This window comes from Carassius auratus, unplaced genomic scaffold (assembly GCF_003368295.1).
Source record: "Carassius auratus strain Wakin unplaced genomic scaffold, ASM336829v1 scaf_tig00004331, whole genome shotgun sequence".
NCBI lineage: Eukaryota > Metazoa > Chordata > Actinopteri > Cypriniformes > Cyprinidae > Carassius > Carassius auratus.
The window spans coordinates 20,796-48,590 of NW_020523592.1; the positions used below are offsets into that span (position 1 = coordinate 20,796).

The window sequence follows — 27,795 nt, forward strand, 5'->3', positions numbered from 1 at the left end:
CAGAATACAAAATCGAAAGCCTGGCATAGATATTTGCAAGATGATAAAGAGTATTGAGTAACTTATCAGTTTAGAAAGAAATAAAAAAATATATACTCTCAAGTGTGTAAATATGTTATATGTTATCTTTACTAGCTAAACAGTTTAGTTATGTAGTCTAGGCTTGTTGTATGTTTAGCTACATACTTGAATAGTAATGCATTTGCCTTAATTTAAACATATTTCATGGGAAGGTCCGATTTTAATCTGCACCAAAGGCACAGAAGTACCTTTTTCAGAAGCTGTTCTTGTATCTGTCAATCTTGATTAAGAGTCTAAGCTCACAGAGTTTCTCAGTTTCACAAAGTTTCACTCAGCTAATTTCTACTCCTTTTAAGGTAAGAAATCATACTTTCTTCTTGACTAAATACTTCTTCTGCCTCGGATTACAGTGGAATTTCATCTTTTGCTACGATTTGTTTTGAATGTAAGGTTCTTTCCATTTGTCAGCAATCTCTTTGAACAGGCAGATCCAAGGATCACTTCATTTGAATTTCCCCAATCCTTGATTTATTTATTTTAAATCAGTACAGTCTTATTGGCAACAGTGGGAAGCTATGGTTTTATAGGCTTTCCCAAAGGAAGGATGAGCTTCACATTTACAATGTAATGCTTATGTTAACATTAAATTTATGCATCTCACAGACTTGCAGAAACCTGTTCAAATCGATGAAGACAATATGTGCCAAATTTAAATCAGTATTTGAATGAAAGGTTAGCAGAACCCACAGGCCACTAAATTTGACATAACTCCAATATTTGATTTTGTTTCTTTTGTTCAAATGAAGTAATGATTTAACACTGAAATAGAGCAGTGTAACAGCTCTAGTCTGCTAAAACAGAAGTCATTTAAAGAAATATTGCTGTTTTGACATTCATCGAGCCAAAAAGTAAATCCCAGTTCATTTCTCAACTATAAATATAAACATGTCTCACATTCTGAGTCTCATAAACTGACAAGATGTCAAAGCAGCTTATGTAAAGTTTGGTTTGACCTGAGCTGAACAGTAAAGAAAGATTAGGTTCATCACTTTTAAAGCATTTTTTAAAAACCCTGTTTTGTACCTTATTCATAGAAGGTACCATGCAACTAATCAATGATCAGCAAATCGATCTGACCTACTGTACAAGGTACAAGCCTACGTCAAGCATTTTTTACTGATTTTACTCTTAGCTGACATAATATACCCAAATTAGACAGTGACTCCTCACACTAAAGAAGGAGGAGTAAAAGAGGGGAAAACACCATGGGGCAGAAATACACCAAAAGAGAGTGGCAGATGGTTTAGAAATATGAAAAATAAATCCATACCCAGAAGGAAAGGTGATATAGCAGCAGACATTGCCTGTGTAAAACAACACTTAACACAAGCATCACATTTGTCCTTGCAGAATATACTTTGTAAATATTCCTTAAAATCCAAAAAGGTGAACAAGGACATTTGGATGTTAAATTGTAGCTTTCAGGCTGGAAGTCTAAAAATGTGTAGTATCTCTACATGTTTTCATGTACCTAGTTTGCAGGTTAATCATATATAATGAGTCTGAACTTTTCATTACTGAACCTCTTTGTCCGTGTTTCTAATCCATCTTCCACTCTCTCTTTCTGCATCTCTCTCCCATGGTGTTTTACCCTCTTTTTCCCTTCCTTCTTTCCTCTTGTATGCCCAATGACTTTCATCACATATTCAATTTTCACCTAGACCCCTGACGATCTTACCGAGGAGCAGAGGACTGTGTAACAGTGTGTATGCGTGTGTGTGTGTGTGTGTGTGTGAGACAGCAGTGTGAGAGGTGTTGAGATGCTGTTAATATGGCCTCCAGCTGCCAGAGAGGGTCTAGAGGGGCAAAAGTGCCATAATTCTATAATGTGCTGATAACACTCTTTCTCCTCTCTTTTCTCTATTCAGAGAGAGACCGCTCTCCTAATCCTCCCCATCCTGTCATTTTTTTTTCTTTCAGTTCCTTTGGAAATACCACACATCTATCATATTTTCTGCCAAACTTTATAGTCTCTCTCACACACTCTATCTCAGTTCTATCTCTTATTCCTGTAATTTAGACGCTGATGGAAGTTGTTACAGATTTGACTGATTATAGTATAATACATGCTCTCGTTCTGTCTCCTGTTCAGCATGTGCTCAATAATAACTTCAGATGGGTGCATTCAGAGTCAGTGTCCAATTGAAACTGGATGTCTCCTCCTCATTTAGATCCCTTACTGTGCCGCCACCTCCTCAGCAATCAAAGAAAACATCCTCAGTGTGCTGTAATGCTGCCCTATATCAGCTGCCTAAGAAATATAATAAGTGCAAGTCAAGGAGTGCACCTATCTGCTCAGGAACTTACTACTTGATTACCTAAAAGCCATGCATTACTTCAGAATAAAGCACACCTGAGGAATAATTCGGACCGGCATTTGCTCAGATTATTATTCAAATTTTGATGTAATTTCAACAAGCCTGCATCTTAAAACTCTGATTTTATAACATATATGCCAGTGGATGTTCTAGATAATAGCAATTATACATAATTTATTAAGGTCAAGGTGATGCTGTCTATAGTTGCATGGGGGAAAAAAAAGCAAAGTTCTGTCACAGAAACCCTCAACTTAATTTTGACCTCTGTACTTTCCTGACCACATGGAATTCTTTTTATTAATGAGTAATTTGTCTGCTATTGAATACTGCTGCAACAAAATTACAGTTAAGAACTGTATTTTGCACAGCTTATAGAGCTATAAATTATTCTCAATATATCTCAAAATAACTACATATATTGGTAATTATAAGGAATCTTTCTTAAACACCAAATCATTAATCAACACGAAAAAAATTAAATCAAATCACCCCCAAACTTTTGAATGGTAGTGTGTACATATATGCACACAGTCGTGGCCACACAAGGGCACTGACATATTTTAACATCAATAAGTGCACATTTCTTTTAGTTGAGACTGCTCAGACTTTTTTATTATTTTGGGATATATTGTTAGTTGCTTTTAAACTGCACACTGTTCTTCAGAAAACTCCTCCAGGAACTGCAAATTCTTTGGTTCTCCGACATCTTTCATGTTGTCCAGACATCTTTCATCTTTTCATCAATGTCTGATTTTAAGATTCATATTTTCACACTTTTATTTAAACCTTTCTCATTCATTTAGGTCTGTTCTTTGGGAAGCTTCTTAAGTCATAATCTACAGAAGACTAAATAAATACAGATTACTTCGACCATCCAATGTTTTGCCTTCTTGAGTATCAATGAAGTTGTACTTTTAAAGTTGTAATTTGTGCTCAAGCAGTACTAATGAAATATTCTTTGAATTACAGTTTAATTAGTTTATTAATAGTGGATTGGAGTTGGAGTTAATTTAATCCATTCAAGAATGAGACAGAAAAACTAAAAGAGGATCAGTGATTACAATCAAGCTGATTGGAACTCGTTACCCAGTGACCTACTGAAAACAGTCTCAAAAAAAAAAAAAGTTATAAAACAAACTGAAAAGTCCCAATGAAATGAAATAGCCTATTCTTCAGAATAATCTACAGCATCTGCTCCTAAAATAATTAATGAAGAATAAGTATCCTGTAATTTAAGTGATAAAAGCAGCATACAATAAACAATTCTGTTCCATTATCTATTGCTGTGCAAATTTATTCAATTAGTGAAAGCCCTTTGGAGAGACGAAAGGAGGGAGACCTCTTAATGTAGACCAGAGAGATAAACCCTTAATTATTCATCAATAATTCATCAGAGTGTCCTAGAGGGAGAGATCATGCACTACTTCAGGAAAGGAGTTCCCCACAGATGACCTGAAGACACCCCCCACATGCATTCCCTCTTTCTCTCTCAAAGCAGTCTTTAAAATGGCTCAGCTGCCATCAAGCTGCATTACCATGACAACTCAATTTATCTAAAGATTCAGAGCTTCATACACAAACAAGGTCCAAAATCAGCACTCTCCGACAGCCATATCCTTGTAAACATTGGTTCTGGTTCTGGTTGAGTTACTCTTCAGCTGGCAGGCAACTTTATTAGGGGCATCGATGCAATACATGGTTTAAGCGGAAGTGTAAGAATGATTGCATGACTCACGCTGATGGAAGCCACAGGAGCGATTTAAACCAAAGAAATACAATCCATGTCCAAAATAATCTTTTGCAACTTGTGTATCCTTAGTGGACAGTTTACCTTCTTACATTTGCCTGGAACTGCATGTGGTAGGATACATAGGATATTTCTCATATTAATTCACCCAAAAATGAAAATTCTGAATGGATTTCTTTCTTCTGCTGAACTCAAAAGAAGATATTTTGAAGAACAGTTTCTGGTCCCCATTGAAAACTTTTTTCTTTCCATACTATGGAAGTCTATTAGGACCAGCAACTGCTTGGTTACCCACATTCTTCAAAATATCATATTTTATGTTCAACAGAAAGTCATAAAACAAATCCATACAGGTTTGGAACAGCCTGAGGGTGAATAAACGATGACATCATTTTCATTTTTGGGTGAACTACACTACAATAGCTGTCACTGGGGCGGTACCTTTTCAAAAGGTACATTGGTACATTAAAGGTACATATTAGTGCTTAAAGTGTACATGTTAGAACCTAATAGGTACAAAAGTGTAACTTTTGTAAAGGTACCACCCCAGTGTAGGCCTGTCATGATACATTTTTCTGGACGAAACATTGTCTAAGAAATTATCAAATGATAATATTGTCGTTCTAAGACCAGTTTCAACTAATATAATGATAATGGCATAATTACGCAGGTACACTTTTTCAAAGATCAATAAACTTTAATCTTATTTTATGGCAGATTCTGAGCAAGAAATACCAACATGTTGACTTCGTGTGGCTTAAAACTAATACATTTTGTATGTTTGTATGTGATATTATTTTTATATGCCAGTTATGGATGCTCATAATCACAGTTTAACCGTTAACCGAAAGTAAACATTTTCACCGATGAAGGGGCCATTCACATTCATAAACTATCGCGATAGGCCTACCCCAGTGACAATGTTTGTACCTTTATTTCTGTATTTCGTTGCCTTAATGTATTTCGTTGCCTTGGACCCACATGTGCAATGACAATAAAGTTGAATCTAATCTTATCTAATTTTTATTTCTGAGAGTGTATTCCTGCAAGGTGCCAAAATGGAAATATAATACAGTCATTTGCATTGTCTGTCAATAAATTGCAAGAGAAAAATGCTTAATAACTCTTTTGTAATATGGACAAAAATGTATCAGTTCAATAAAATTAGTTAAAAATGCATTTTCATGGCCTTTGAGAATATTTATAGTTATTTTTCTCAATTCAATGACAAATGGCAGGTGCTGTGAAAAGTTCGTTTTGGTCCTTTTACACAAAAATCAGCCACGGTAAGGGCTTTTTAGGTTGATCAATACTCAAATTTTCAAATGTAAATTATCTTTGTAATTTCCTTCCTGTATAAATCATAACAGTGATTTATGTAATTTAAGCCATCCGTCATATCACATAAAACAAACCTTTATGTATTACCAAATGACCAGAACCAGTGAAATTTGTTTCCATAACTTAAAAGGACAACCTAGGGTTACTTAAGATAACTTGATCCTTGCAGTGATTGAGCCAGAAAACTTCTCATCACTATGCCTGGGCTGTGAAGAAATAGTTCACCCAACAATGTCATTATTGAAATGTAAGTCCATTTTCTCTGCTGATGTTATTTGAGGTCATTTTGTGAACAAATTATTCTTTTGAGTCAGTTCTTTTCCATGATTGATCTGAGTGACTGTGAGGTTCACAAATCAAATTGAATGATTCGTTCACAAATTTGACTGATTCGGTTCACTACTGGATGATTCACAGCAGTTCTCTACCCACTGGAGGGAGAAGAATAGTGATTTAAAGTTTTGACCTGTTCCTCACACAAAAAAGTAGTATGCCTTCAAAAGACCTGGACAAAAGTGCAAAACTTTTTTTCAGTGGTCATAATGAACTGTAAGACTGAAGAGACAGTGAACTGAAATGTAAAAGACATGAGCGAGGATTCTTAAATCTTTCTTCTTGTTCCACAGAAAAAAGAAAAATACAATGATAAAGACTCAGACCCAAAGTTATTTAAGTATCGTTGAGATATTACTATAGTTCTTATATATAATTTTTGGGGGAAGGTTTTAGTGTTTTTTGTCATTTTGATTAGTTTTTCGTTTCAAAATATGTCTAAATAAGTTTTTATTCATTTTTATTTGAGTTTTAATTTTATTTATTTTAGTACATCATGTAAAACTAAATGAAAAAAAAAAAACATTTTAATTAATTAATGAAATTACTTTAATATAAAAAAGTATTTATTAATTGTTGTAATATGAAAATTATATATATTTTTTTCAATTAAAAAACAACAAATCTGGTTTTAGTTACCTATAATTTGGAATTACATAAGAGTACATGAAGGGCAACATATTTGGGTGAACTATTAGTCACTATATAGCACATCAGAGTAGAGCACATATGGAAGCACACAATTTACCTCCCAGGGTCATCCCAGCCTCGAAACACTTCCTCAGACGGCAGGATGGGCAGTTCTTCCTCCTCAGTTTATCTATGGTGCAGTCATTCCTGCTAGCGCAGAGATACTTCTGCTTCCCTAGAAGAAGAAGCAGATGTTTTTCAGAAGTTTAAACTTTTGGTCAGTTGGCAGCCAAAGTAAAGCTCTGTATCTGGATGTAAGATGTATCATTTTTACACCAAGATAAAATGTAGATCAGAATAAAAATGGAGAACACACACACACACACATACACACGCAGAATGCTCCAATTAGAGGGAGCTGTTACATGACTAGCCAGTCGCAGCCCTCACTCTGGGCACCTGGGGACAGCCAAATGAAAACTGCAGAGTGAGATTTAAAAAGAGGTTCCACGGTGTGTGTGTGTGTGTGTGTGTTTTAATCAGGAATACAGAGAAACTGCTGCAGTCATGTCTGACATAAAATTACAATGACATGTCACAGACATCCACTGCCAGACCTACATACAATTAACAAGATCTAAGAATAAAACAGAAGTAAAATCTAATCAACATTAAATTGAGTGCAAAAGCAATGCAATTAACTTATTAACTTAATTTATAAAAAAATACACACCATGACAATCAGATTTGACATAATGCCAAACAAATGTACAAACTGTAATCAGATCTTGCATGTTATCTTTTTACACAGCTGAGATGTGTTATTTATAAATCTTTCGTCAGCGCACAGGACACCTGTTTGAAAAGAGCGACTCTTCTTAGAAAGTGGCGATGCTAAGTTGTGCAAGAAATGATGTCACCTTTGAACAAATTCAGAAAGACTTCTCTAACCTTACACATCTGTCTACAATTATTCATAAAAAACAATAAGACTGCTCCATTTAGTATACTGTTCCAGGTCTCCATTAATGACGGTTGAAATGGTATAATAGTGCGCTATTTCTGTATTTGATTAAACTGAAGTTCATTGTTGGCTGTAGGGCAAGATCTTTTAACTCCTCTTAACTTTGATAAATTGTTTAGTTCCACAATCTGTGGATGTTCAAAGCAAAAAGTTAATGACTTTATCAGAAGAGTGTATTATATTTTTAATTTGAACATTTATTTGAAGGGTGAACATGGGTTAACTTTGCACACTTATACAGATCCTAAAATTATCACTTATGTCATTTCTTATATATAGCATATATATGCATATATTTGTATATAATGTGTATATTCAGTCTACCCTCACCTCATAGTCTGTATTCATTTACTGATCCTCATGTTGCAAACCTAACATAAATTACCATGTAATTACTTCAAGTGAAGAAAAGCAGGATTGGCACTCGTTTGTATGCATCTTAATGATTTTTGGATTTTTTTTATTTTATTTTGCAAAAAGCACAAATGGAATATAGTACAAATAGTTCATTTTAAAAGAATTGGGACTACAGATCATCAGGTGGGAACTCTGATTACAGGTTCATCTTATCACAAGCGTTAGCAATTTCTAAGCAAACATCCTGTTTTTTTTTTTTTTTACATGTTTTAATACTTGACTGTACACTGAATTTTCAGCAGGCATTACTCCAGTCTTCAGTGTCACGTGGTCCTACAGAAAAAAAGTTTTCTGAACACAAAAAGTTTTCCATGAAGATATCAAATAGAATTTCAAGGCCTGCTTTTTTTCATACATTGAAAATGACCAATAGAAACTCTCCCTGGCCTGGTCCCCACCCACTTTTATCAAAGAGAAAAGATCATCTTGCACATTCTGCCTAATAGAAAAAAGAAAAATGGTCATACAAGTTTGGTATGAGAATGAGAAAATGAATAAGAGACATGAATAATGCTGAAATCTATGCTTAGGGCACTTTGAGCTAAGCATTTGGGTCCCACTAGCGTTTCCACTTTCAGGCCAAAAGCAAGCATGCTAGCGCGTGCCAGGGCCAGTCATGTTTCCACTGTCACTTCCAGGGCTTAATCGTGCCCTGTCAGGGCTTCCGCGGGGCCAACGGCCAGGGTTTTTTGCCCCGCCAAAAACCTTGGGCTAAAACGAGGCAGCTCAGGCTTGAGAAGTGGTTATGAACAAAGGTGGAGTTTCTCCACATCTGGAGATCATCAGCACCACAGATGATTTCATATAGTTAACAGCTAACAGTAGCATTTAAGTCTTTTAAAATAATTTTAGCTCAGAACTCACTTTTCGACAGAAGTGAGTGTTTGAAATAACCTGTTTGAGATGGAAAAAGTATAGAAATGAACATTCTTTCTAAATGTGAAACAGAAACAGACACGAATATGTATATCTTCATTCTTCGGTGAAATAACAGTAAATACCACTTTATCTCTGTGTGACTTATTTTCAATCCTGACAAATTAATTCATTATGATCAATGTATCACTTATTACTGTAAAACTTGTAAAACATTGATGCTTCTGGATTTAAATCTTAAGTAAACAACAAAATATGCAACCAAACAGAATCATTTATCATGTTCGTTTTGTGATCTTGTTATAATTACAGATTTCTTCTGATAACTTGTCTTTGTTGGGGAAATGATGGGGTTGCATGACGTTTATCTAAAGAGGCATGTAAACGGTGGGTTTTAATAAAGTGCAGCAGAGCTTCTGGCCCAATGGTGGAAACACAGCATGATTTTGGGCTCTGTGCTACGGGTCTGAGGTTATTAGCCCTGCCCTGCCCTTGGAAAGCCCTAGCTCACACTGGCCCCACAGGGGAAAACCAGCTACTGATTCCTAATTGTTTGTGGCAAGTCTTCAAACATCTCACAGCCAAGTCTGTAATTTCTAGGTTTGTGAGTATTAGATTTCTATGTCCTTTTGGCTTACATAATAGGGAAAGCATGTGTCCCTAATTTCTGTATACTTAAGACACAAAGTGTCGCCTACTTGCTCTCTTTTTGTTTTCTCTTTTACTGAATTCCTAAATGCCTGTGTGTGATGTGCCAGTTGTTGCAATTTTAAGTGATATGATTAAAAACAATAAAAGCTTTACTGGTCAGAAAGTATATTCGTTCTATGGCAGCGTTTAATGCATCTTTAATGACAGTTTATAGCTGCAATTTAAAGTTTTAATTAAAGTGATACCTTTCCTCCTCACACATGGTGAATATATTTAGCCGTTAATACAATCCGAAGCCAGACTTTTGTTATAATGAGTGTATTTATATTACCCTCAGCAGCTCTCTTAAAGAACACTTTGCAGCTTCCACAAGTGAGGGCTCCATAGTGACATCCAGATGCTTCATCAGAGCAAATTAGGCACGTCCTCTGTGGAGGAAGGAAAAACTCCATTGGGAAAATGTCACTCCTCCCTCCATCAAACCTAAACATAAAAACACAGCATAAACTAATGGCATAACAAAACACTGACATTCTGTTATATCTGCAGAAAAAAAAAACAATTATACTACAAACATGGAACTTGTCCTTCCACTGTTATGTCAATTGTGAAGAAAATATGAGATTCATAATAAGTAATTTGAACAGAGCATGCATACCAGCTTTCATCCAAACAAATACAGAAATGTAGGAGTAATGGGCATGCATGTGTACATTCAGATGAGCAGAATAAAAATAGTGTAGGTTGTAGCTGAATTTCTCTGAAGTTTTACATCGGTTGTCTAGTGTGAGGCTGCTAAATTAGAAGTTTGCAGGTCCAGCATGCAGTGATACCATTCCCTATGACAATGCACACACACTGAAAGCTGGTGCATGTGCCTGTGTGTGTCATTGGTCAAATGATGGTGGTAAGTAGAGGTGACATTATCCTAATGCAAGTGCCAGGTCTCTAATAAAGGGTAATAACTGCTTCATTCTTTAAGGAATGATGGAAAGATTCTGAGTTAAAGAGAGTCATTCAGCATGATTATTCCGTTCTGATGATGGCAGCCAATTCTGTCCCCACACACAGTAGGAAAAGTGAACGAAATGACTGCGATTAGGACAAGGGCATATTTCTGATATTTTCTTGGCTGTCAAGAAGAAGTGGTCAAATGTTGTATATTATAATAACTTTTAGTAAAAGAAAGAGTAAAATAAAGAAATAGAGAACTCAGGCAATACATTGTTACAGTCCAGACCTACATAAAAAAGGAAAAAAGAAATCTCATTTGTCACCTTTGTTTTCTATTTTCTGTTTGTTTTCACCTCTTTTTTGCTTACATACACATGGTTGGGTGCTGCTGGTTCATGATATTTCCGAGAGTCTAACAATCTGTGTGCTTGATGACCAATGAAAGATCAACCCCGTAGATGAATGGAAGAATGGAAAGATGGCCATCTAATAATGGCAGGAAATAAATAACGAGAAAATTAACATTCACTTCTACTTGAAAACATGTCTGCATTAGGTATGAGAGATTTATATATATGTGTATAAAAATAAAAAAAAACATTTTAAAACTTTGTTGTCCCCTAGTGTTCAATTTCTTCATTCAATTTAATCAGGGAATAGATATTTAATAATATTTTTTAAATTTATCATTAAATAATGACTAAACAAACGTGTGGGAACTTTTGTAAATCACAATACTAGAATTTTCCAGAAATCTGTGCAGATTCCAGTTAGGCCTTGATATGGGTAAAATCACTCTTATGCTGTATGGGAGTCCTGGCATTCTTTGGATGTGTTTTGGTTGTTTCACTTACACTACTGACCTGCCAGCTGTGGCCCTTTCCAAAGAAGCTATATCAATCACAGGGTCTGGGTGTCTCTCCCTATCAGCATTATGGCAGCTATTGCATTGACCTCATGCATCGCCATGTTTAAGAAGGTCACTTGGGCTAAAAATACAGTTGCACTGAGGTTCCGAGCCAGAGCAGTCACACCACACACACTCTCACCTGGGACTCAGATGGTGTTGGTTTGCTCTCACTTACTATTACCACTGACAAGATCTTTAATCTTCCTCACTACTATAGATACACCATAACTTGATAGCTTAACAACACCCAAATCACATTTATGAAATACTAGAAGGGGAGCATGCGTTTATCTTCACCTTTGCTTAGTAAATTTATTGCCATGATTTGTGCCTCTGTTGTTAGGTGTACGATTATTTCCCATGCTTCCTCACCTAGTGTGAGGCTTGTGTTTGTCATTCCTTTGCTTTCAACACTCTTTTCCATTTTAACATATCTCAGATAAAAACATATTTTAGACATAGACATGTTTTGCCCATAAATAAATTTTACATTAAAGGAATAGTTCACCTAATTAACCCTCACATTGTGCTAAACCTGTATGACATTTTAGAATTTTGTTTTGTACGCCAATCATTTTCCAGCTGTGATTCATATTTTAATTATTTGTACTTTACTGGAGTAGTTTTATTTTGAGTAACTTTTACTTCACTACATTCCAAAACATAATTATTATACCATTTACTCCACTACATTTCATAAAACATATCATTACTCCTTATTTTGAAATAAAGAAATCACAAAAGTGTTGTCCGATTCATGAAAGGACTGATTCTTTTCAATGAACCTGTTAAATCAGTTCACAGATCACACCAAATGATTAATTCATGAATTGGACTGATCTGACTGCAGCTGTTCATGAGTCAACAACTCACTGATTCAAATGATCCATTCAGAGCGAGTCTCCAGGGAACTGTATCCACAAGTCTGACAAGGACCGGAACCTGACTGATGCCACAAAATGAAGGGTATTGATGTTGAATTTTAAGATTAATTATTGTAACTGAAAATCATATTTAATTCACAACTGTCAGTTGTTTTTGAACTAAATCTGATGTAAAGATAGATCTGTTTAAGCCCACTGAAATGAAAGCGGATGTCCATGCAATGTCTGTGTTTTAGATCAAAGAACAAAACATTAAAATAACACAAATTAACATAACAAAAGCACGTTCATTAAGCCTGCTGCTTAATAAAATGTTATTCATTTAGCCCTATGTGATGTCTGGTTTTTGTAGTTTTGTCAACCCAAATTGCATATAAGTATCTGGATCAAGTAGTGAAGGCTACTTGACAATTCATAATAATTAATGGATAGAGTGGGTAAAATTGCCCTCCAGTAATTTTTTCTGTGAATCAAAAGTTAAATGTGTTTTTTTGCAGTGACATTTCATAAATTAGTATAAACCAAGTATGTAAAATGTCCAGAGTTTTCATTTTATATATATATATATATATATATATATATATATATATATATATATATATATATATATATATATATATATATATATTATTAATTTGGCTAAATTTGTTCCAGGGCATTTCCCACAGGTTGGGTAAGATTCTGCCACTCTGACAGAGACATTTGCTTTGAATACATTCATAGAAAAATCAAAGAACAAGCAGTTATCGCTTAAAATGAAAAAGACAAACTGAAAAAAAAAAAACAGTTTCTAAATATGAATGTTTATTCCTAACCGTGCTGAAAATCAGACAGCACTGTTATCTGATGCTAACTGTCTAGCTAAATAGCTACTGTAGCTGACCCTAACGTGAAATAATTAAAAAATATAATCTCCAAATATTTTTATTCATCCACCTATATATATTACAATTCATGGAAAAATAAATGATGTTATGTTCAGAACCTAGTAACAGCCTACACAGACTAGGCTTGAAAAAAAAAATATGAAAATATAATGATATATTTCTTAAATAACATGTAATCCCTAACATCAGGCCTTATTCTCATATCATATATTATCTGTGATGTTCTGCAAATGAACAAGCTTTAAAACACTTTTTCTTACTGTTGAAAATTAGATCACTTATGGTAAAATCTGTTTTCTCTCAGGTACAGTGTAAGCTCTATGCCAATGTAGTCCTCCATAGCAACAAAAAATTATCTTGACTCCATAGTGGTTATTCTGAGAAAATCCCTGGTATTTTGAGCAATAGGATTATATAAAATATATAATATATAATACATTTATATAAGTAGTCTATATAAAATCATAAAATATTTTTTTTTTATGTACGTTAAAATTAAATTACTTTTGTACTTTCACTCAAGTAAAATTGAAAAGGAGTTATTCATACCTTACTGGAGTATTATTTTATTACACATATCTGTACTCAAGTACTTGATTTGTGTACTTCATTCACCACTGCCACTTTCATTGTACATGTGAAACAATCTTTGAAATACCTTCTTTTGTGTTCCACAGAATAGAGAACGGTTTGGAACGACTTGAGTTTGGGTAAATGTTGACCAAATGTTCATCACATCAATGTCAGTGACAGTGTTTTGATACTGATGAAATGTAGATGTTTAAGGTAGTATGGTTCTCTGGCTTATCAGCTCATGTGAACTGAACTCACATTTTGGCAGGGATGTTAATGACACCTAAATATAACACAGAGAGAGTGTCGGTGTGTGTTATCATTACTGATGAAAGGTAGAGACAGGGAGTATGAAGTTAAGACTGAGCAGGGACAAATTTGTGTGTGTGTGTATTTGTGTATGTGTGTGTGTGTTTGTGAGAAGACAACTGCACCACAACCAAGTAGTTGATTTGACACAGAGTACAGACATAACTATAGTGGCATGAGATTTCAAGGTTATGCACAATGACAAACACACATAACAAACACTCACATACATGCCCTATCTTTCACTTCTCTCCCTCCCTTTATTTTTCTCTGTCTCTGTTGTGCTAAATATTGGTTACTGTTATAATATGTATCAAGGCACTAGCTAAAGAAATAATAAAATCATTCACTCTCACATGAATGAATATACAGGTGCATCTCAATAAATTAGAATGTGTCAAGAATTTGAGTGAACTTCACAAGGAATGGACTGAGGCTGGGGTCAAGGCATCAAGAGACACTGCACACAGATGTGTCAAGGAATTTTCTGAACCACAGGCATCTTACCTGGGCTAAGGAGAAGAAGAGAGCAAGTTTTGTATTTAATATGGAAACCAGACCACCTCAGCATTGCACAATCTGATCACCTCCATGCCACGGCGAATTGAGCCAGTAATTAAACCAAAAGGAGCCCCTACCAAGTATTGAGTACATGTACAAAAGTTTCACGATTTGAGTTGAATTACTGAAATAAATGAACTTTTCCATGACATTCTAATTTATTGAGATGCACCTATATTTTCTTCATAGTGAAACAATAAGCAAAGTCAAACAAGTGGACATAAGCATATTTCATCAGCACTGGAAATGTTTTTCTTTCTTTATTTCATTTTTTTTAAGAAATGCCGTAGGATCCTCAGGTTACTTCGACTGAAGCGATAACTGAGTCTTGCAGCTCCATTGCACGGCAAAATACGCAGTACTTGTTCTGTATCTCAGGGAACCGAGGTTACATTAGTAACCAAGTACATTCCCTATCGATACTTCACTCATACTGCATCTGCTAAAACACTTTGGGATACCAGTACAATCCCACCGTGCTATGCTAGAGGAACAAATAATACTTGAACTTGCCTTAAGCACCCAAGTGGGCCCAGAGGGACCAAGTATTTTTCAGGTAAGCCCGAAGAATGCACCAAACACAGAATTTGGCAAATGTGGATGGCAAGGCCCAGCCGGCCGCCTGCACAAATTTCTGCAATGGACACAACGTTAGACCATGCCCAGGAAGAGGCAATGCTCTTACTCCCATGGGTCATTAAAAGGCCCAAAGAAGAGTATGCTAGCATAATAGCGTCAATTATACATTTGAAAAGTCTCTGCTTCTTAACCAGAGATCCCTTGGTGTGGCCACCGAAGCTTACAAATAGCTGATCGGTCTGCCTGAACGGGGTGGAGCGCACAACGTAGACTTTCAATGCCCTGACGGGGTAGAGTAAGTTCAGCTCTTGGTCTTGCTCTGAAGGAGGATATGCAGATATAGGTATTACTTGTGCTCTGAATGGAGTAGACACTTTAGCACTTTAGGTACGTAACCATGCCTTGGTTTCAGGATGGCCTAAGAGTCGTTGGGCCTGAATTAGAGGCAGGTGGGGCTCATTGATAGTGCCTGCAGATCCCTCATACACTTTACTGATGCTTATGCTAAGTAGCAGAGCAGTTTTAATTGTCAGGGGACAAAGGTCAATGGACTGTAGCATCTCTAATGGACGGCTCTTCAGAGCCCTCAACACTGTGGGCAGATCCTATGTAGGGACGGTTATGGGGTGGTTTAGCCTTCTAGACCTCTTCAGAAAATGAACAACTAAGTTGTTCAAGCCCACCAATTGGCCAGCTATAGGAGCGTGAGATGCTGCCGTGGCTGCTACTTGGACCTTGAGCATGGATGGGGAATGGTCTTGTCCAACAGCTCTTACAGGAAGGACAATTTTTTATTAATTAGCTTGGGTTAAACTAATTTTACTTTGTTGGATCATCAGCTATGCTAATGATGTCTCTATTTTGTTTCTATGTTTTGCCACGGGATTTACATCCCGTGGTAACTAGGATTTACACAAGCTCCAGTCTGGATCCAGAACACCTGAGAAGAGATGATGCTGACCCTCAGATGACCCCAGATGATGCTAACCTTGAATCAACAAACAGAACTAACAATTATTGCTAAATGTGGGACTGCATCATATAATAACTATTAATTACTAATATTGATAGTTCATTGTCTAGCTGACTACGTCTTGTATTATTATTATTTTTTATTTTTTCTAAAATCCTGTCAAACGTGCACAAACTACTAGCTACTACTAAATATTGTAGAAACATAATTATCTGTAAAGTTGCTTTGTAACGATTTGTATTGTAAAAAGCGCTATACAAATAAACTTGAATTGAATATCAGCCAAGTGCAGCTTTTTTTCCAAAGGTAATCCAAAATACTAACATAGTGCAAAAAGAGACTTGACTCGGCATGAACAGACTTGAACAGACTTGACTTGTCACTGACAGCAGGTTACAACATCAACAATAGACAAAGGACAAAGGCAACAATAGGGATATGTATATCAAATACAGGTCACATGACAAGAACCAACCAGTGAGAGACAAGACACATGACTGAGATAACCATTGAGAACATGACACATGAACCAAAGAACCAACAGCAGGATAAACCCCCAAAAATAAAGTTTTGCTTAATGTGTAGAAATTATGATGGACATATATTAAATTTTTTTACTAAAATGTACTTCTTAAAGTATTAATACTTACAATTATATTTTTAAGAAATATGCAACCCAGATATTTTTTTAACCCATGGTTTAACTTATAAAGTTCTGTTTTGGAGCAGTTTATTTGACAGACAAAAAGTCTATATAACAATATTTTAAAAGTATATATAAAAAGTAGCCTATAAAACAGCGGCAGCTAGATGCAATAATTGCATGCCAATGTGCATTGGCTCATTTAGTTTACACTCGAAGTAGATTGGTCTATCGAAGCGATATCCCATATTCGTCGGTCACCGACGTGGTGTCGAGAGTGACCGACTCAAAGGATACAAGTTATATTTTATTTTAATTAAACTATAAAGTGTTAATAATTTATTTGTTTTGATTATTATTATTATTATTATTTTGATCATTTATTTAAATTTGGTTTTAAATAATAAAAAACAAAATCTAAAAATAAATAAATAAGTAAATAACAAGGAAACAATAGAATTTAGGGGGAAATACTGTATAATGGATTTCGTAGGGTCCAAATGTAAAGGTAACTTATGCTTTAGAGTTTACATGTGACCATTTATTCTCAAGGTTCTACAGTATAAATTCTTTAAAAAAATCTTACTTACCCTCAACATTTGAACAGTACTGTATATAAAATATATAACAAAATACGGTAAAACTTTCTATGAAGCCTGTATTTATAATACCTTATAAGGGCATTCTTAAGGCATTGTAATGAATGCACAACATGTTGTATCATCGCATGAATATTCATAAGAACCGTTTTAATATATTATAATATTTACTTATTTGTGGATATAGCTTTTAAGAGTATGACTATTTATAACACAATGAACACGATGCATCTACTTTTATAATGGATTATATTTCTCATAATTATAATGTATGATAAGTCTCATATCTGGCCATTTTTCTTATGCTACTTTACTTAAAGCGGTCAAAGACCACTTATAAGCAGTAATAATAATATAAATGATAATACAAAAAATTATCTCATACTAATACTCTAATGAGAATGAGTTGGCATGTAGTTGCAAAGTTGCTTATAGTTGATTGATAAAGAGGACCATCAATAAAATCTAAGCGTATAAAACATTGAATTTTTTTCAGTTGGAGTATTAGGCTCACATCAATTAATTAACATTAGCTCCACAGTATACACTCAAATAACACTCAACATCTAATCACTCACAAGCTGTAGTAAGATACTGTGCAGCTCTTAAATAAACAATGTCAAGATATGATACAGTCCATTATTCTGTAAATGTAATATGGAATGTTTAGTCTCGCCTCTGTGAAGTTCTGAAGGCATTGCCCCTGGTAACTGATATTATCTCCTACCATCATGGCCGACCGGCTCAGACCCAAATCAATCCAAATCGACACGTGACTCCTCACTCTTCTGAAAGGGGTCCGGGAGCACCAGCTCATTTCCATTTAAAGAAACACACAAAAAGACTGTGCATTTTGGCTCATACCCTAATAGTGGCTATAACAAGCTATAAAAAATGATCTGTGGGGTATTTTGAGCTAAAACTTTACTTACACTCTTGTAAAAAGGGGCATAATAGGTCACCATTCATTTTACTTTCATTTCATTTTTATTTCTACTCAATTTAACCTTGATGTAATGTAGCTTGGTTGATTTATGTGATATGCAATGTTATTTTTGAATAAAGAACCACATAAAGCACATTTTTGTTATCTGACAAGTTCTTACAGTCACTCCACCACAGCAATTCAGACACTTGAATTACTAGGTGTGCCCAACTAAACCACAAAACACCATGAATGATTATAACCCTAATTTCCATAATTTGATCATCCTTTGATGAATAACTACTGTCATGACCAAAAATAAATAAATAAAAATAAAGAAATGCACACAGACATGTATAAATGAAAGTCAGTTTACCGCCTGCTTTCCGCCTATACTGTAGCACTGGCTTCTATGAGAAAGACTCTTTAAAGAGTCAATTTAAATATACATAGGTAGAAGTTTGTTTCCCCTCAAAGAATAGCAATGGCATTACTAAAATGCAGTGCAATGTCAGTGATTTTGCAGATCCATTATGGGTATTTAATGAAAAAGTTGCAGAGTTTCATGTTAAAAAATAGCACATCAACTATTTTGTGAATTTGCCCCAGTGTTTTTTATGGGAAGTCTATCAATGGATACACCAAACCGTTATATGTGAACTATCAAACACACAGTATTAAGCCTTATCACACAGAGCTTCCAACAGCTGTCCATCTCTGGCAGCATTACATAATTAGTGGAGTGTCATATAATATTCAAGAGAAAAACAATTTGAGAAAGAGTGAAGAATATTGCTTCTGTACTAAAAGCTGTTAGATCAGTCATTAATCTGCTTATTTTTTCTGCATTTAGGTCCAGTTTTTTATGATATCTCCCAGTAACCTGCACATTTTGCAAAGTTCTGTAGGATTCCTTAGAAAAAATCAGCACATCATCACTAGATACACAGAGTAAAACAAATATTAACTTTTAGGCTTTTAATTCCTGAACCCTTTATATTATTTGGTTGTGCTGCATGTGCTGTTTTTTTTTAAAGCACATTAACCCTGAGTGAAAGCCTGTCAGAATTACATTTGATAATTTTTGCTCAAATCTGACCATAAATGGAACACAACTGACTTATAACTGAGTTCATAAACGTCTGTTTTTTTACCAGTGACATTTGGATGTTCTTATTAATTTGAATCTATTCCACCCAAAAGCTATTAAAATCTGCCGGAACAAAACCTGAAAATACAAAACATTAAAATTCAAAATGAAGCTAATGAACATTTTTAAAACTAACATGATAGAACAAAAATAAATAAATATAACATTTTATAAATACTAATTTTAGGGCTCTCTCACTCACATTCTCTTTCTAAGAGTAAGCTTCAAACTTCTTAGAACATTTATAAATAATAATAATAAATGAATAAATAAAATGAATAAATGAATACAACAATAAAATAAAGATGTTGACAGTCCTGTAAACAAAAGGTGCATTAGCCACCTAACATTGCTAAAGCCAGTTATGACGAATGCTCTTTCAGAATTGTCTGTAAACATGATAATAATGAGAAGCCAATGAGGACTATAGGGGTGGGCGATATGGAAAAAATATCATATCACGTTTTTTTATTTGAAATATCACGATTCATGATTTTATCACAATTCTTTGTCATGTTGGTTTTCCTATTTTGCAAGTTGTCTGAGCATTCCAGCCAAACTAATTTCCCTATTATAAAGACAAAGCCTTTTAAGATTTAAAAAAAAACAAAAAAAACAATGGCAGATATTTAAGCCAAAGAGGGCGAAGATAAAAATCATATTATTTAATGACAAAGATAAAAGAATAACAAAGATACACATTGCAAACTGACTCCTAAAGCAATTGTGTCAAATTTCTTCACTCAAGAGCAGTGAGTGATTTTTCCCTTTGTGTTTTGTTGTTTTATTAACATTAAAGTAATAGTTCACCATAGTACATAGTACACAAAAATTCTGTCAGCTGTCTGTCAATTCTGTTTTATTTTTATACCACAATTTACACAATCAAAATTGGGTTAAACCTAAATGAGTTTCTTTCTTCTTCTGAACATAAATGCTATTTTGAGGAAAATAGCGGCGTTGCTCCAAAAGCGTCTGCTCCATATGTCGCTCATTGCAGAGCCAGGCACATTGTAGCAGGAGTCAGATTTCACCAATCACATGAAGAGAGGCGCTTTAAGCGTGAGCACAAGGCATAAGCTAACTATGCAGCTCCATAGGGCTGCCGTGGTATTTTTTTTTTGATATATTGTGTCAGTGGACGATGTTCATTATTATATGATAATAATAATTTTTGTTTCAGAAATGACGCGAGTATAAAAAATGATGCGAGTGAGTCTGCTTAATTGTTCCGAGAGTCATTGCTATGATTGACAGTGATAACTAGCCAAACATCTGACAAGCTGATGTCATAAAAAGAGCCGTGCATGTAGTGATGTAGAGTTAATTGTTTGGTAAAAAATATATATACAAAAAAAAGCAACAGATAGTAAGATAATGGGTGAGTCAGATTTATAGTGTGCAAATAATCATGCATTGACAATAATCAGATGTATTTGCAGCACTGAGGGGCCGGTCATTGCTTTATATTATCATTACATTTATGCATTTAGCAGACACTTTTATCCAAAGCGAATTATGGACCTTTTCTGCTGCATGGTACGGCACAGTAAGGCTCGGTATGGTTCACTTTTGTTTTTTTTTCCACTGGGTACAGTACCTGGTACCTGGTACTTTTTTATGCCACCTCAATTGAGATTCCAAGTGAACCATCATTACCAAAACGTGAAGTGTGAACTCTGCTGATCACTCATTGGCTGGAGAGAATCTTCGCTACCTGCGTCACTGAATTTGCAACGCATGTAGCTACAAATGACATGAGAACAATCCTGCCCACTCTAAAGCGGTGCTAAACTGCAGTGTAAACGCAAAACAAGCCAAGTCGTACTGTACTGAGACGTACCACACAGTGGAAAAACACCATTGAAGTGCATTCAGGTGTAAAGGAAACAGGTCAATTTAGCTCAAAGGGAATCATTTAAGATTTTAAAGGGAATTTGAACAGAATAACTGTTTCACGGCTGGTCAATTAGACGCCCTCGATTCAGTGAACGAGCCGTTTAACATAAAATCTGCACTGGATACTAATATCCAAACTATAGTGAAACACTATCAATTAGCACAGTAACAAGATCGGCAGTTTAAGACATTAACTTGTAAGCACAAAACACAAGATACTTCTCTTTTCAATATGAATAAGGCTTTATTAGATAAATCTAAGACATATAAACTAATCTAACACATAAACGCATACACTCACACATTCACACAAGTTGCAGGAAGATCGAAAGTTAGGGAAAGATGAGTTTAAGAGAATGGAAATATGGAATCCCAAGTTTACAGCAATACGTTAAATTGCATAGACATGAACAACCATCAATCACGTAATTAGCGCTCGCATTGAGTTCCTCAATGAGGTTAAAATTATATTAGATACACCAGTAAAGGAACTAAACGTCGGAGACTCGACGTTATAAAACTCAGAACACGAAACTCTCAAACGGAAAAGAAAAGAAATAAAGACTAGGTTGTGTTCCTTCTCATCTTGGCTAAGTAGCAGCAGGCTTGCAGGCTGAAGCACGCTGGAACCGCGCTCAAAGAACAGTGATGATTAAACAGCATGGCTAGAAGCTAAAAGCTAAAGCTAGGTAGCAAAGCTACAAGCTAAAAGCTAAGAGCAGGCATGACTAAAAGCAGACTAAAAAGCATGACTGATAGCACGAGCAAGGCTAGAACTAAAAGCAAGATTTAATGGTGTCCAAAGTATTTAAAGTGGTCTGTTGGCCACACCTCAAATGTTGTCTTGACCAAGCAGATATTGTCTTGGCTCGGGAGTATCATAAATAATTTGTTTATCTTACCAAGCATGTGGTCCGAATTTTCCTGCCTTGCAGGGTCTAATTTTGGACATGATTCCTATTACCAGGTTATGATATATTTTACAAATAAATGATTGAAAATTCGATTATATCAATACTAGACATGACTATGTATCCTATAGTTATCAAAAGACATACACAATAAGTGATTATACATGATAGTCAAATGTGTGGGTTACACTTAAATGAGTATGGAGTTAAGCGATGGAATGATTCATTTATAAAGTTTTTTTGAGTTCATTCTGGTCCATATACATGTACAAAAAGCAGTTTCTTTGCCATTCTCATGACATAGGGATGTTCTGTAGAGACAGAGGTTTAAAGCCCTTCCCCCTTTAGGAATTTCAGTCTGGTTCTGCTAGGTGGGGGGAAGTCAGTGGAAGTGTTTAACTCATGGGTTTCCATATGATGTCCAGCGTTGCATTTCAATTACGAACAACACATTTGACACCAAATTTCTCTTCTTCGAATTGGAATTGTCAATAATTGTTCTAGTGGTGTTAATGTTGAAAGCTGTTGTGTTAACAAGTTGGTTGCTCATCTTGCTTGGGACTTGTGGCACAAGAACTGATTTATGACTTCCTGAGGAATTCGGCTCGTGTTTCAACGCACAGCTTTGATAGACTCTTTAATTTGTCTGGTTCGACTCATTTCTGTTACACAGGCTATACATTTTTTACCAGCATGTGTGGTCCATGGGAATCAAACCCACAACCTTTTGTACTAACACAATGTTCTATCACTGAAGCACATGAACTTTGAGTGTAGAATCTGGTTTATACTTGCCATGTCAGCAAAAATTTGGTTTTCAAGCTAAAGTTAAGTAAAAGACTGCTTCTTAAACCAGAGAAGATGAACATGTTGGTATTCTTGTGTTAAAAAAAACAACAACAAGTATATATTCATTATAATTTTTTTTATGAAAGACAAGACAAGAAAGAAAAGTGCTAGTATTTGTCTGGCGAAAAAGATAATACAGCATGTGGTGTATGCCATGCATCATATTATTGTTTTATCTTATATGTTTTTTTAAACAAACGTTATGTAAGCTAGTTTGTCATTGTAGCCCACTGTTTCACTGTTTTTGTGCTTTTTAATAAAGAATAACAATGAGTCAATCTTTTGTTTTAGACTTAATAAGTGAAAGATGTATAGATGTCAGCAAAACAGACAATTGTATTTTCTAGTAAAACGTGACAACAAGATCAGGAACCTGAAAGTTAAAGCATCTGTAGCCTATATCTCATAAAATAGCAGGAGGAACTCCCGTTCACAAAATTCATAGCACAAATAATAGTACTGATAAAAAACAGACGAGTTGAATGTTAACCACTTTCGTTACCATATAACTGTAAACTTTGATAAAAGTTCATCAGCATGCACTGATTAATCCCATATTCTAGCAAAAAAAAAAAAAAGTGACTAAATGAGAATGTTAGTCACAAAAGAGTGACAAGTGGGAAGAACAAGTCTAGAGCCATGTGAACTGTTCAGATGTTTAAAAAATAAACAAATAAAAGAAACATACATATATGGAACTGTTGATTCTTATAGGTGCTGAAGGCTCCTTATCTGATTTTTTTTTTGTCTGGAGCCCTGACCAGGATAACAGCAGATTGCAGCCTTTTATATAGATCATCTCCCCTTGATTATTAACCAATGAACGGGGTTGCTGCCAAGTGTTTGTTTTCATCATTTACAGCCAACATTTGCCTGTATGAAAGGGACAATGAGCACATTTATGTTTCAGTGCTAAGGGTAAATGTCGCCCACATATCAAAAATAAAATAATATCTAAATCACCATATATTGTTTTGTTTTTTCAGGATCTGTGTGTGTGTGTGTGTGTGTGTGTGTGTGTGTGTGAACTTGTGCTTGATTGAGATAAATTGCTTGACCAAAAAAAAAAACCTTCCAGAGACAGTCATCTTTGGCACAGTACATTTTCTTGAACTCAGTGATATTTGACATTTGGTTTCTTATACATCATTATACAAATTATATTTAAGTAATTAGGGCTTAGATCTGAACAGACAAACTTACAAAAAAAGTGTAGGGTAATGAAGAAAATGATCTACACATAGCAATAGCACTTAAGAAAAGCTATTAAACATAAGGTGTTTAAGTTAAAGTTGCAATTGCTTTCAAAACAAAATGACATACACAGCCATTTTACTAATATATTACTTTAAATAAGACTTCCAGGATAATAAACAGGGAAAAAATCCAAAGGAAATTTACTGATGTGTAAAAAAAAAAGGTGTCTCTGTGTGATTTTTGTTGAAGTCCTTTAAGAGGAGGAGAGCTATCTAATAAGGTATGCTGCTTACAATAAGACCAAGACCATGTCAAATAGGGTCAGGTCTCAATTCATGTGGGGACCAGATCATGAAAATTCAAATTTCAAATTTCAAATTAAAAATGTTTGATGCATGATACATTTTAAAACTTTCAAAAAATACCTCCCATCCATGGAGGCTATTTTATTAATGCTTAGTTGTGGAAATGGTTTGTTGAAATCTGCAAGCTTGTGATGCGATGTCTACTATGACCACATTTTCACATTAACACTTTTCTCATTAATACCTTCAGTATTCATCAACTTTTCACCTCTGCATAGCCTTCCAAAGGATCTCAATGTAAGGGCTATGTCAACAAATCAATATTGAGAGGAATTGTTATTAATCATTGACGTCACTTCCCAGGAAAAGAAGTGCATTTAAAAACAGCAACAACAACAAAAAAGCCATGGGCAAGTTCCAGCAAAAATAAAAAGGGGGGGGGGGGGGATATAAAACTAGCACGAAGTAAATGTACACTAAACAGCGAACCTTGCTCAAATGCTCAAAATTAGCCTATATTATAATATAAACAAAATGGCAATATTCCAGAGACAAGAGACGTTAAACCCACACATTAAAATGGAATATAGCTAACCACTTCTCTATACATCTCCGATTGTGGGGAGCACCGTGTTTGCATTTTAATATCATAGATTTTTTTTTTTTTTGTCTTATATAGAAAGATTATTTTTTGGAGCATGAGAGTGAGTAAATATTAATAAATGTGTTCATTTTTTATCTCATCGTTTATGTTGTTTTCAAACCTGTCTGATTTTTTTCCTCTGTGAAACACAAAAGAACATATTCTGTATAGAACACTTAAGTCCAAACAACACCGGACCCCACTGACTTCACTGTCTGAACAAACACACTAAATATTTGTCTCGTTCACTAGAAGAAAGCAAGTAAAAAGAGTTTTGAAAGGACATGAAAGTTTCATCATTTATGACAGAAATTTGGTTATTGATTGAACTATCCTAAGCTACCTGAGACTTGTTATAGCACTCGTATATCATTGCTCTTTTGTTGATTTTCGATTGCTTCCGTTGTCCTCATTTGTAAGTGGCTTTGGATAAAAGCATCAGCTATGACTAAATGTAAATGTAAACTATCCCTTGTAGTAATCATTTGTTCTTAGCCCTGCTGCTGTGTTGTATGCCTTCAGCACTGTAATACAGCACACAATACACACTTTAACTGCTAAATACACCTAAATCACAGTCATTTGTAAATAAAACCACTTTGACTGAGGGTTCTCAAAACTCTAGTGCAATGGGGCTACAGTGAACTCTTCTAGGGTTCTCGGTTCAAGCCACATGTTTCTACCTAGAACGCTTTGTAAGGAACCTTTGCCTTGTTCAGAATGCTGTTTGACTAGATTTGAATTTGACCAAAGTGTACTTCAGATTATTACCTAACAGAGACACACGTACACAAAAAAATCTCACAACCCTGTAACCCCCCTCTCCCTCTCTCTCTCTGTCTGTCCCACTCATACACACATAAATACGAACAAATTTGTACCACTAACCCAGCTATCTATCTTCAGTGGTCATCCAGCAGTTCACAGTTTGTCTATTTTTGCACCATCCAATCATCAAAGTCACCGTTTATTAAACATGTTCAATATTGCCTTCAGCACTGTAATACAGCACATAATACACATTTTAACTGCTAAATACACCCTAAAATCACAGTCATTTGTAAATAAAACCACTTTGACTGAGGGAAAAGCCACTTTAAATTATAGCTAGTTGTCAAGCAGACTACCACAACCATAAAAAAATCAATATGGTGGACTGTACATGTAAGTAAAAAAATTCTTACTCAAATGAGTAAAGTGTACCCTAAAAACTTTTGTTGTGGTATTCACAAACCACTTTTTTGCCTAAATGTGGCCTTGTTGTAAGACTCATGTTCAGAAGATTTATTATGTGTGATATCAGGTCAAGACCAGTATAAAGTCCCTCACACTTTGTCTCATTATTTGGGTCTCTGTGTGTCAGTTTCATGTTCTGGCTGGTGTCTTTAACCATATTTTTCGCAAAGATCAAATGGTTTTTCATCCAACACAAACCCAAAGTTGTAAAGGTTAAACGCACAACTAAGCACAAATTCCTTTCAGGAAAAAAAAAGAATAAAAACACATATACACTAAAACACAGCCTTGGAAAAAAATGCTTGTTTAACAATGGCTCAGATTGAAGCACCAACTGTTCTTTAGAAAACCGCAGGGACACGCAACTGGTTTTCTCCATATAGTCAGCTTGCATATTTTCTAATTAATGTTCTGCTTTTGTTCCAGCCAGTGCAGATCTAATTGAAACCCGTTTTTTAAAAACAGCCATCCCACTGTTAAGTCAAGTCAAATTATATTTATGTATAATTAAAGAGAACATTTTAAAACAATACATTTTGACAAACTGAGATATCAAAACAACCAAATAAAGTAAAAGATATAAATGCTTAAACTGTTAAGTCTATGCAATGTAATATAACTAAAACCTGTCAATGAAATGCACAGCATGACAGTTGGACCTCCATGTCAGTGTGTTAATCAAAATGTTCCCTTTCCATGTATAGTTTGTGGGTGATTAAATGTGTGAATGACTCAGAACGAGAACAAGAATACAGAGAGGTTTAAGGATAAGAGCTATGAAGCGCATGGTGTCTCTGCGCTGGTCACAACTGTGTGGGGTTGCCTTGATGGCAGGATCCCTGGAACCCAGCTACCCTGAAGAAGGAGTGAGTGTGTTAAATGTGTACAGCTGCCTCTGTGGACTGGTTTACTTGGCTGCAGACATAAAGAGAGGAACTTCAAACAAATTAAGGCTTCCTTCAGGAATTTTAATTTAATTCCTACCTAATAAAATGGTCCTGAAGCAGCTGAACCCAGTCCATTAATAGAAAACCAATAAATAACATTCCTATACTGAACTGAAAACAACACGAAACCAGAGATCATGTGAAAGTAACTTACTGGTCTTATAAAACAAAGCCTTTTATTTTAAAATATTTCACAACTCTGTGACTATGGGTCAGCAGGTTTAAAATAAAATAAAATAATTATTATATTGGAATAAAAACTCAATTATGCACTTCAAATTAGTGCATAATGGTCCTGTGCATTGTTTCTTGCTCATTTAAGTTAGGCATTAATTATGCATATTAAAATCAATAAAGACTGTAAAAAACATTTCTACAAGTCTTTTTCAATGTCCTGCGCATAGTCGCATTTCGGGATACACAACGACACGCGTGTTATTTAA

At 35.1% G+C, this 27,795-nt stretch overlaps 1 protein-coding gene across 1 annotated transcript in view; it reads right to left on the reverse strand.

Annotated features, from left to right (window-relative positions):
- Positions 1-9,966, reverse strand: part of LOC113070458 (androgen receptor-like) — a gene marked incomplete at its 3' end in the record, with an annotated part of 30,721 nt that extends 20,755 nt beyond the window's left edge. The window contains 2 exon segments of the mRNA XM_026243743.1: positions 6,569-6,685; positions 9,750-9,966. Of these exon segments, the coding sequence (XP_026099528.1) occupies positions 6,569-6,685; positions 9,750-9,951 (319 nt within the window).
- Between the last annotated feature and the right edge of the window lie 17,829 nt (positions 9,967-27,795).